Consider the following 12255-nt stretch of genomic DNA (forward strand, 5'->3'; position numbering starts at 1 on the left):
TCAAAACTGAGCGTGGTCGACTTCATCCAGCCAGGAGGCCGGGCTGGCGGGGAAATCCGGGTATCCCCCACTGCTGCCGGTGGAGAGGTCAGAGCTGGGCCCATTCCCGGCCAGGACCCGCATGGACTGGGGCACCCCCTGTCCACCTTGTCCCATGATGCCCAAACCGCTGTCGGGGTAAACCAAGCTGGAGATTAAGGGCTGGTGGCCTGGCAGAGCTTGCAACGAAGCCGGTGACTGGGGAATCCCGTAGGGGCTGTTGGATCGCAGGTCGTGGTACTGGTCCTGAGCTGGGATGCCGCTGTGATCCAGAGCGAAGCCCCCATTTGTCCCAGCCTGCCTCCCCAGGGCCGGGGACGCCTCGCTGAGATTGCTGTAAATCCCATTGGAGTGGCTCATCTCGGACATGGAGGGCTCATCTGAAAGGAAAGCGGAGTGCATTTACTGCGAGGGCGATGGCCGCGGCCGGCAGCACAGATAGGAGCTCCTGAGAGCCCTGGGTACAAACGGATGGGTGGGAACTGAGCAGCCATGCACTCGATACTTGTATTCCTTATCATTCCTTATTATTCCTTATTAGTTACTCCTTATCATTCCTTATTATTCCTTATTAGTTACTCCTTATATTCCTTACTATTCCTGCCCTTGCTGATAAGTCTCCAAAGAAAGCCATGGGATTATTTTTTCTGAGTACAAACGTGTAATACATTTTGGATCTGAAACACAGGCATGAAAAGCACACATTAAAATATAAGACTGTGGTTTTAAAATAATCCTTTAACGAGGAACGTGAGTTCAAGTTCTTTCCAACCTTCTTTTTTTTTTTGGTCTCTCATTTCTATTTGGCTTTGAGGTTTATTTTGAATTTCAGTCTCATTTTTAGGAACTACCCAAGCATTCAATCCATGAAAAACTGTGCATTGCTCAGAAGAAAACGTATTAAATCTCAGCAGCGTTTGTTTTCTCAGGATTGCGATAAGGAGACGGAAGGCTTAAAAACACTTCTGAAAAATGAAAATATTTTGTAAATTACCAGCAAAAATTGTTTGCTTTCGTTTGGGGCTTTATGGACAGTGAGAGCCGTTCTGTTGCCTTGGATACAAATCTGCCTTGGCACCCAACTATCGATAATTGTTCAACAATTTTAGTTATTATTTATAGCACATCCGTAATTAATGACACCACGGCGCAGTGTGTGTGTGTGTGTATACACAGGCTGGAAAATCAAACAGTTTTTAGGAACACGGGAGAGAGCAGAAACACGAAGCTGAGTGCGAATAAACATCCGTGCATCGCAGTGTCTTTGTCGGCACAGGTTTCCATTTCAACTTCTGCACAGCTTTGCATTTCAGCTTCTCTCCCGTGCCCCTGCAAACGATGTCCGTGCCCACACAGCTGAGCCCCGCGGGGATGCAGTGCAGGTGCTGTCAGTGTGGATGGTTTGGCGCTGCCGTCCCTGTGCAGCCACCCCAGCGCAGGGCCGGCAACGAGCGGCCGCCGGGCTGAGGAGCACAGAGCTGTGAGCTCCGGCGTTTACCTGCAGAGGTGGCTGCCCCAAAAACGGGACCCTGTAACGCAGAAATCTTCCAACACGAAGCAAATTCCTTTTTTACAGCAGGGAGGTAACGGCTCCCACAAGACTGGGAAGTATTTAACCAGGAACTACGCAAATAAAACGATTTTAAATGGGGTAATGCAAAAACAGCAGCCAAACTGAGAGGAACATATGCGCCTCTCATAGTTCAGTGCAGTAATTGTGAATTCTGAGTTTTGTGTTTCTAACAGTCCCTCGAGAAGGCTGCATGCAGGGGCTGCTCCAACAGCCCAGCGCTGCCCAGAGAACTCTCCCTGCTACGTCTGGGATCACGGGGTTTTCCCGTGCCATTTCTCAGCTCACGGCTGTCCCCGGCCGAAGCGGCTCCGGCTCTGCCAGGGCGATCCCTCCAGTCCGCCTTCCTCCTCCCGCACTTGTTTTCCCTCATTATATTACAGCTAAAAATTATTAATGTGGCCCCGATGGGGTGAAGCGAGTCCTGCCCGGGCCGCGGCTCAGCAGGCAGCGTTCGGCACAGCCCCGCCGGGCACCGACCTGTGAAGGAGACCTCGGCGTCGCTGTCGGGCCCCTCCTCCTGGATGCTGTCCTTGTCGGACTTGGAGCTCCCCCGGGACCGCTTCATGTTCCTGAAGTACTGCCCCCAGCGCTGCCTCCCCGCGTCCTTCTTCAGCCGCTTCTCCTTGGCCCTGCGGTTCTGGAACCAGACCTGCGAGTAGAGCACGGGGCAGCTCGCTGTGCGCGGGGCCGACCCGACCCCAGCCGCCTCCCGGGGTGGGAACCGCGCGGTCTCACCTGCACCACCCGCATGTCCAACCCCGTCTCCGACGAGAGCTGCTCCCGGACGTGCCGCGCCGGCTTGGGCGAGTTGTTGTAGGCGTTTTTGAGGGTCTCCAGCTGCTTGGCCGTGATGGTGGTGCGGGGCCTCTTGGCCGTGGACTCGGCCTCTGCCGGCACGCTGAGGGTTAGCTCGGAGCTCCCCGTGGGGACCCGGGACCCCCGCCCTCCCTCTTGCCCAACCCTAAGCACGAGTGGAGCCCCGAGGGCAGAGCGGCCCGGAGCCGCCTCTCTCTTCCGCGGGGGCGAAGGGCACGCGATACCTCTCTGCTTGGCCGTCTCGTAGTCAGCCTTGCACACCAGCCTGCTGTCCTCCATCAGGTAGAACTCGTCTCCGGTGGCCAGCTGCCGCTTGCAGACGATGCAGGCGAAGCAGTGCAGGTGGTACACGAAGTCCTGAGCCCGGCGCACCACCTGGGTCGGGGGGATGCCCTGCTGGCAGGCGGCACACTTCGTCCCGAAGCGCCTGGATGGGGCGACAGGCGGCGGCCGCTGAGCGCGGGGATCCCGCGGGCCGAGCCGAGAGCTGCCGCTGTCCGCGGTTCTGAACCCCGGGACGGAGCCGCTGTCCGCGGTGCTGAACGCCCCCGGTTCCCCTCCGCCCCCCGTTCTCCTCCGCCGCCCCCCGACCCACGCACTTGAAGAAATCCTCCTTGCAGTACACGCCGTCCCCGCGGCTGAAGCACTTCTCGGCCAGCTGCGTCTGGCAGTCGGAACATTTCAAGCACTTGCTGTGCCAGTGCCGGTCCAGGACCTTGAGGATGAACCTGTCCACGATGTGTTGATTGCAGCCGGCGCACAGCGGGATCTCTGCGGGAAGCAGCCCCCCATCAGCTGCCGCTCTGACGGTCCCACTGCCACCCACCGCCGCCCGATCCCCCCCGGCCCGGCATTCCCGGAGCTGCCCCCGTTTGAAACCCCGTGGCTGGCCCCGGAAACGGCGTGAAAAACATTCTTTTTCATTCAAATTTGTTGGTGCGGTGTTGTGAAAGCCTCTCCCCGCAGCACGGAGCGCAGAGACACCCCCCTCCCCAACCCCCCGAACCGCTCACATCCCAGGAAAACACAAACGGAGACGCTGGGAATGGACTTCAGCCCCAGCCGAGCCGCCCGCACCACCTCTCATAGTTATTCCATCCCTTTTCACTTTTCCGACACTTCAAATATTCACCAATGAATAACGGCGGGGCAGCCTGGCCTGGGAGGGGGCGAACAAACTGCCCAAAATAATGAAAATTCTACTGAAAACAAAACACAGCAGGAGTGTTCTGTCACCTTGCAGGTATCAGAAGAAGTGATCTCTGGAAAGAGACGATACAAAGATATAGAAACAGAGAGAAAGAAAAATGAAAAGGTGAGTAGGAGAGAAAACCTACAGATATATGGACATAAATATACAGATATTGGCAGGTACAGAGAGAGAGATAGAAATGTAGATGCAGAGACACAGAAATACGGATTTATCAGCACAGATACAGATATAGAAATGTACAGACACAGCTGCGTGGATACAGATAAACAACAGACATATGGGTATCTGTATGCAAAGGTAACCGTGCGGAGACATTCAGAGATGTACGGCTGTGGGTAGGAGCAGAGGTTCAGGTGATGCCGTTATCGCTATAATCGTCTGCTCTACTCTTATCGGCGTCCGAACAAACGACACCCGCAGCGGTAGCGATAACGGCAACGGCGACAGCCGACCCCAAGCTGCCGGACAGCCGAGCAGCGGCACCGGCATCGCGGCCCGGAGGCAGACACGGGGCTGGAAGGGGCCGGCGGCTCTTACGCTGCATCGCGCTCCGCTCGCTCAGGCGGGACGCACCGCTCCGGGGACTCAATGGGGCGCTCCCTCCGCCGGCCCTCCCCGCTCCCTCAGCTCTCCGTTATCCCGCTGCCGCCCCGGGATTGAACCCCCCCGGGATGGTGATTTGCAGCCGTCGGCCGTTCCCGCCCGCAGCTCCGTACTGCGCTGTATTTAATCCCCTTCTCGGCTGCGCTCTGCGGGAGGGAGACGGTACCGCGGTGCCCGGAAACGAAATCCGGGCGGGGCCGCCCCGACGGGGCTGAGGGATGGCGGGGGCCGCGCTGGGCCCTGGGGCCGCATCGGGGGAGGACCGGAACGGGGGGGGAAACGGCGGTCGGTGCCCGGAATTCGTTGTGCGCTGAGAACGGCCGCGAGCTGCTGAGAAAAGGGATTGACCAAAGGATCAAAATAAAAACAAAACAAAACAAACAAACAAACAGCAACAACAACAACAAAAAACGGAAAAGAAAACGAAAATGAAAACGAAAATGAAAACAATTACTCAATAATAAAAGCACGACGAACTCAGCCCGCAGCGCCCCGCACTGCCTCCCGGTGCCCCTCTCTTCCCCGGGCCGCGGGGCTTTTTGCGGGCGTCGCGTCCTGCGGGGACTCGGCGTTTTTGTCTCGTTCCTCCCGCCGTGAATTCGCTCCGGGCTGTTTCGGTTCCTTCCCCGCCGCTAAGAGGAACCACCTCCCGGCGTTGGGGGTCAACCGCGCAATTCCCGCAGTGAGCACAGCGCGGAGAGAAGCCGGGGAGAGGTGCAGAGACACGCGGGGCTCGGAACGGAACCAGAGCAGCGGACCGACGGCGGGGAGCTCCGGCAGCTCCGGCACCGCGACCCCGTCCCTCTCCGCCTCGTCCCCTCCTCGCTTTCGTTTAAAAACCCCGCACCGACGGTTCTCGCCCGCATCGTCAGCGCCGGCATTTTCGCCATTCGTTAAATTGAGAAGGGAAAAAATAAAAAAAAAAATTAAAAAGAGGAATTACGGGGAGATTTTCCAGAGTGGGAACGGAAAGGGTCGGAGCCAACGGGGGTCGCTCAGGGGGTGTCCGACCCCGGGCAGCAGCTCCTCATCTCGCCCCGCCGTCGTTGTGCGCTGAGCTGCAGCCGTCACGGGACAGAATTCGCAGCTCCGCCAGGGCCGAGCAGAGCCCTCCGGGTTCGGGCCGTGCCCTCAGCCCGGCACAGACGCGGCGTTTCCCGCTCGGCAGAGGCGGAGAGTTTCTGGCTACACAGACGGCACGGACGGACCGAAACGAGCAGGCACAGGGCACAGCCGGGATCGGGACACGTCGGACGGGGGAGAAAGGAGGCAGAGGCCGTCGGGCTGCTCGACCTTCCCTCGGCCGACCCCGAGCGCGATGCCACGGGGCACCCGGACCCATCGGCGGTGTCTCCGCGGGGCTCTGCGCCCTCTCACCTGGGCTCCGAGGGAAGGGGCAGAGCTCCGCTGCCTTCTCCGAGCCGGCGCGGACCCTCTCCAGCAGCATCGCGGACGCGCCGGGTGCACGGGATGTCCGAGATGCGCGGGTGGCTGCGGAGGAGTGGCGGAGCGTTGCGGGGAGCGGCGGGGAGCGGCGCGGGGCTGGACCGCGCCCGGGGCGGAGCGGGGCCGGCGGGGGGGCGGGCCGAGGGCGGCACCGAGCCGTCGGGCCGGGCCGCAGCTGGGCCGCGGTTCACCGAGGGACGATTTAGCATCACAAAAGCGCAAGGGCGAGGGGGGTAAGGATCGTTCCCCACGTCCCACGCGTGCCCCAGGGCCCCGTGAAGCCCCCGCGGGGGCACCGCGCTGCGGGCGGAGGTCAGGGGAAGCGCCGTCGGGTGGAGGTCCGGCCCCCACAGCTCCGATTGCGTTCGTTCCAGCGGCGCGGGGCCGCCGACGCTGCCCGTGGGGAACGGGGAGCCGTCACTCTCCGTTAATTAGTTAATGAGCGTGAAGAAGTAGCGGGGAGAGTACCTGACCCACGGCAATCAGTGCCCTGAAGCTGGCAGAGGTTAATTGTGTTAATTGAGCGTCCAAGAGCGTGCAAGGGGCGCACATAGGAGTGCAGGGATGTGCACAGTGGGGCTGAGCTACGTGGCTGTGAGTGCAGCTGTGGGTACCTGCAGTTGTGTGCAGCGCGTGCGTCCACGTCAGCCTGCGTGTGCTTTGGGTGTGCAACTGTGCGTCTGCATCTGTGTGGCTGTGCTGCATTCTGATAACTCCTGTGTGTGCAGGTGTTGTGTGTGTGCACGTGTTGTGTGTGTGCACATTCTGTCTGTCTGTCCACCTCCCATGGTGTGCAGCCCCATAACTGCATGCACACCGCTTGTCCCAGCAGCCGGAGCTGATAATTGTGGTTGTTACTGTGAGACCACTAATCCCTCGAATCCCTTTACCTCCTGCTCGCAGGGGATTACAAATTAATAAAAGCAGCTTAGGGGCAGGAGCCTCCAAACACACATATGTTCCTGGCAGAGGGCGGCATGGCGACTTTCACCTGCCTCACAGCAACACCGAGCTCTGCTGGGTGCCACGGCCAGTGGATGGGTGGGTGGGGATGGATCCCATCCCAGGGACGGCTCCGAGCTGCAGGGCGATGGCACAGGGAGAGGGACGGAGCTCCTCGCACGGGGTTACAGCAGCGCCCCCAGCACCGGAACACTTCGGCTGTCCCCGGGGCCACGAGCAGCTCCTGGGGCAGGCAGTGACCCACGCAGCCTCTCTTAAGCTTGGGTTTCTAAGTGGATTTTATGTCTGATCCTCTAAGGAAGCAGTTTAAAAGCCTGCGTGCTTGCAGGCGCTGTGCGGCAGCCGCTCCCCGTGAGCAGCTGGGCAGGGCAGCAGCCCAAGTCTCAGCCAGGTAACCTTCAGCACCCATGTGAAACAAGGCAGCACACCCATTAACTTCGGACAGCGAGGGTGGGTCATCCCTAACCAGCCCCAGAGGTGAACGTCTGCATTTCTCCCCATGGTATTTGGGCTGTAACAGTGAAAAAAAATGGAGTAAGACTTTCCGAATTCATTACCTACAGAAAACAACGGGTATGATTTGAAATGGATGTGCATACAAGCTGTGCCTGCACTGGAATTCAACTAAAAAGATCCCAAAAACACAGATTAAAAACTCCAGCTGCACGACTTTGCTCAAACGTTTGTATTTTTAACAAGCACATCAGCTTACAGTTCAGTACAAAATATTCACTTTTCCTTCCTGGAGTTTAAAAACACCCCTGACAGAACAGACACGAAAACATCAATTACTGAATCTAAATAAATAAAACATTTAAATAACGGAGCTGTTACATCCAACGTCCCCAACATCTGATACGCAGTGCACAGATGGAGAAAACACACCCCAAAGCTTTGGTTCCACTCATAGATCGCAGTCAGCTCTGAGCAGCAGCAGGACGGATAACAGTGCTGGGAATCACAAACCAGAGGCATCACAAAGGATGCCAGCGGGGCTCTTCAGCACTCAACCTTTTCCTTCTCTCTCTACGCAGGTCCAGTATTTCCTCTTCACAAACATCTGAAGAGCAAAGAAAGCTCCACGAATTACAAAGGCCCAGAAATCCTGACTGGAAACGGCTGCTCCAAGGATGGTGGGAGCCACAGATGGGAATGGCATTGCAGAAAGTTGGTGCACGGCACAGAAACAGAAGTCCCAGGAGGAAGGGGATGGTGCTGCGAAGCACTGCAAGGAAGGAGATGCTGTGTGACACCTGCCAGCACAGCGGCAACACCACGCATCTCCCAGCAGATGTACAACATGCATACAACCAAAGGGCACGAGAGGATGACATCCGTCATGACAAAGATACCAAATAAGTAAACCAAGGTTGGCACAATTGAGTCCAAAGTCAAGAAAACCTTTCCAGATGAGGGCAGTAAAAGCAGTTCAAGTGAGAACCCGTGCCAGCTTACTGCTAACACCATGGGAGCATCAGCACAGACAAACCCACACCTTTGTGTCGTGCTGCTATGCTAAGAAACAAAGAACACCACTGCAGTTCCATGTGTCTGGCCATTTTGTCACGGAAGTTATTGGTATGTACCAAAGCAACCTTATTCCAGCAGCACATTTGCTCCTGTTCTGATGGCAGAATCGCCTCTACAAACCTTCAAAGCCTTTCGTTTTCTTTTGGAGATGAAAATACAATGAAGAGTCAAACCAACTGGGGTCTGTAAAGCATAAAGGAAGCTTAAAGCAGTGATGACTGTTCTTCTGCTTCAAAACACCGCTGGCAGCAGGAAGCCCAGCAGTCCCAGGGAACTGCCACATCTCCCAGAGCCCTGCGCTGCCTTTTGCTGTTCCTCTGGATGTAGTTCAGTGTTTTGGTTGGTTTGTTCTGAGAAGCAAAACAGTTTTGATTGGCTGATACCAGGATCTCCCCAGATCCGTCAGCCAGAAGTGAACCAATTTTCAAGCTTAAACTTCACAGGTCTGGGCTTTCCCATCAGCTCAGCTCCTCCTGGGAGCTCTCACGGGATGCACAGTGGCACAGATCAGCCACCACAGGTCAGCCACCCTTCTACCTGCTTACAAGTTGTTTTAACATTCAAACCCAGGCGCTATAATCATAGGGACTCCTACAGATTCCTAAAGAAAAGAAACCCCCAAGGGCTCCTTGCACCAGAGCTCTCCAACACAGAGCATGGCCAGGGAAGGTGCTCAGCTGCAGGCACAGAGCTCACAGCACACAGATGGCTGTGCAGGGCTGCAGGTAAAACAAGCCTTACGTGCACAGAGCAACAGCACCATGTGAATGGAGAGCTTTTCCTGACGTGTTTACAACAACGACACGGGGTTGTTACCTTATCTGTAGGTTGTTTTGACACTTAAAGGAACCGTTCATCCGCCTCAATTCCATTACTGGAGTTTGAAGCTGCAGAAAAAGCTGTCTGAAAAAAAATCCATTTTGTAAAGAAACCCATTTAGTGATGAAAAAACATCTTTGCTGAGTTTTCGTGCTGAGCTTGAAGCTTTCCATGCTGGGATGTGCAATGGGAAGAGGCTGGCAGATGCAGTACAAATAACAGAATGAATCGGCCAGGGACTGCTCACCTCTCGTGTAACAGAAGAGCTACTGAACATTCAATTAAATTACAAGTTGGAAATGCAGAATTGAAAGGAAAACCCTTTTTATATAACATAATTAATCTGTAGAACTCACTGCCACGAGAAAACATTGAGGCCAAAACCTATTAGGATTAACTAAAGATTAGGTAATGGATAACTAGAACACGCTCAATTACATTGGATAGGATTATAAACTTCACTACCCAGAACATGAATTATCCTCACAGATCAGAAAGGAACTCCTATTCTGAATGGTAATTTTATAACTGTTTTCATGCCTCCTTCTAATAGCTGCCAGCCAGGATCCCTGTCAGATCTGCAGAGCCATTGGCCGTTCTCCCCACTGCTGCCACATGCAATGGAAGAGCTCTTGGACCCACCTACAGTTAAAACCCTCCCTGACCCCACAGCAGAGCTCTCAGCACACCACCAACACAAGCTGGCTGCTTCTGAGCCTGCACAGAGCTCACACCAGCAGGTGACATTCCCATCACTGGACATTCCCATCCCAAACGAAGCATTTCTGCTGACTTCCAGAAGAGCAACGACTGCGACACAACGGAGACATTCAGCATTTAAGGAATGTAGTATTTCTACACCTGAGCATCTGCTCTGGCACGCTGATGCAACAGCCTCAGTTTCCTTCACTACAAATGGTGTTTCTCTTCCCTGCAGTCCATCAGAATTGGCACTTGGCTAAGACCACATTCAGTACTGAGCTGCTCCTCCAGCTCACAAATGAGCCATCGAATGCTCTGTTAATACAGCCAACAGTGGTGAACACAAAATGTTGAGTCTGAGTTGGTCATTGCTTACACCTGAACTCCATTAAACTGATGATGGCATCAGCAAACACAATCAGGCTGCTTGCAGAGATGCACACCAGCCCAGGCCTCCTGTCCTTGCAGAGGCACACACATCCTTGGCTGTAACACGAGGGAATGGAAGAAGTGCTTGAAGACGCTTTCTACTCTATGTATGCAGTGTGAGCAATACTTGAGAAAGTCACAGAGGCTTAGAATCGATTTAAAGCAGATCTCATAACCTACACTGGTACCAATGCTGATTGCATAAAGTCATGCTTACTCTGCAAGTGAGTAAATGATGTAAGCCAGGGAAAAATCCTCACTGAAAAACGCAACACTTCCCTCACTGGATATTTTGTGACAGCACCGTGTGCCTCAGAGAGAAAGGCTGGGGTTCTTACAGCAGGCGCCTTACATTAAGCTAGAACACTTGTGAAATGACTTGGGGAGAAAGGGCTTTAAAACAAGGAATACTGCATATAAAATCCCTGATCATTAATATTAAAGTCCTATCTGGTACTGAAAAGCCACGTCCAACAGAAACAACCTGGCTCCACCGTGAGCTGTTACACAGACGGGCGATAGTACTTCACCTTCCACCTTTTGGATCTCATTCGGAAAAAAAAGTACATGATCATCAGAAATAAGGATGATGCCACATACAGGACGACACACAGACTCATGTCTATGTTGGAAAATCCAATCCCTAAGAAAATGACAGACTGCCTGCTCTCCTGATGGTGAACGGCCTCAAATGCACCCTTACTGCTGTCTCTGGCAGGTCCATGGTTCCCCGTGAGCTTATTGAACAGCTTAGACTCTGAATCTCTTATGAGTTCTTGGTTCACGACCACGTTTTCTCTATTTCCACCTGGTTTCTCCTGCAGGCTTTTGTCTTTCTCCTCCCTTGCATCTTTTAGTTCAGTATCACTGGGGTCAGCCTGGCTCTCAGCGTATTTATTAAGAATATTTCCACTGTCGTAGTGATGCTTCATGAACTGCAGAACTTGGGCCTCGTTCCAGCTGTGTAACCCTTTAACTTCCTCGTGACACGCAGGACAGAGGTCTGGAGTTGGCCACTGAACTTTGGGAAATTTTGGGTCTTCCGTCAGATCACCTGTTTGAGAGAAGGACAAAAATACATCAGAAATGAATGAGTGAGGCAGCTGAACTGTCAGACACCTCAGCAGAAACTGCAGTGCGTATTTCACTTATAAATAGGGAGGCTGGAAAACAAACAATCACCAAAAAACCCACCACAGCACAGTAATGTTTGTATTAAACCGAAGGCAATCACAAATTAAGCCATCTGTGACTTCCCTGACGGGTGCTTGCTCTGTCCCAAAGCACTGCTTCCTCCTCTAAGGTATGAACACTATCAGTTATTTTCCTCTTCTCTCACTAAAAGAAGCAGCATTCAAATTCCAATACAACAGGATCCACAAGTGCTGTGGTGCTGGAAGGCATGAGAACATCACCAGCTGGGCCTTTCAGGGTTAACTGCAGTTATGCTTTGAAACAAATGCTCTTTTGCACTGGATGCTCTTTAATCTTCCAGCCTGGTCTGCAGTAAGCTGTTACAAATACTTGTCTCTGCTATTCAAATGGGAGAGCACAGGTCTGCCTTTCAGATGTCTTAGAATAAAAATCACTCTGTAATCACTTTGTTTCACCAGAGAAAGCAGAAGAAAGACAACTCACGTTAAGATTACCAACAGAAAACTTACTGCACCTCGTGCTCCCCTGCCAAAAAGAATGCACACATTTTGTATCAGGAATTGAGTAGGGCAGAGCTACAGACAGCAACCTCATAACCCACACCTGAGGTCTGTGCCAAGGTGTTTTCATTGACCACTCAGACACTGTTTCTCATGAAAGCTATCTATGTTGCCAGAAATACAGCTGCAGCTTTTAGGGACTACAAGAAGTTGCTGTCCCAAAGAGAAATTTTAGCAAACTTAAAATGCATTATTTGACACTGTTCTTCGTTCCAGTTACACTTCTGACTAACAGTGTTTCAGCCAGCTGCTGCATCATTTCAGTCAATATCCACGTGGCTTTTCCAGTGACTGAATGCTCTGAAGCACCACATCGCTCCACTGTAGGAACTCCACGCCAGCAGGATGTGACTCCCTGTGTTCTGTTTGGCAACAGTAGCAAACATTCAGGGATGAGTTTTTGCAAT

At 53.7% G+C, this 12255-nt stretch overlaps 2 protein-coding genes across 3 annotated transcripts in view; both read right to left on the reverse strand.

Annotated features, from left to right (window-relative positions):
- Nucleotides 1–9771, reverse strand: LHX3 (LIM homeobox 3). 2 transcript variants are annotated; one of them, XM_042879200.1, is made up of 6 exons: nt 9633–9771; nt 3028–3199; nt 2653–2855; nt 2348–2499; nt 2090–2261; nt 1–419 (listed from the first exon to the last, which is right to left on the reverse strand). In XM_042879200.1, the coding sequence occupies exons 1-6, from the start codon at nt 9769–9771 to the stop codon at nt 1–3; spliced, it is 1257 nt and encodes a 418-aa protein (XP_042735134.1). The 2 variants fall into 2 exon arrangements, with proteins under 2 accessions (XP_042735134.1, XP_042735135.1); XM_042879201.1 differs by lacking the exon at nt 9633–9771 and adding an exon at nt 5622–5691.
- QSOX2 (quiescin sulfhydryl oxidase 2) overlaps nt 7316–12255 on the reverse strand; it is a 23420-nt gene continuing 18480 nt past the window's right edge. Inside the window, exon 12 of the mRNA XM_042879199.1 lies at nt 7316–11187. Within this exon, the coding sequence (XP_042735133.1) occupies nt 10637–11187 (551 nt within the window). The 3' untranslated portion in view covers nt 7316–10636. The remainder of the gene's footprint in view (nt 11188–12255) is intronic.

This window comes from Lagopus leucura, unplaced genomic scaffold (genome assembly GCF_019238085.1).
Source record: "Lagopus leucura isolate 7727_CA_CO unplaced genomic scaffold, USGS_WTPT01 Super-Scaffold_100022, whole genome shotgun sequence".
Classification (NCBI taxonomy): Eukaryota; Metazoa; Chordata; class Aves; order Galliformes; family Phasianidae; genus Lagopus; species Lagopus leucura.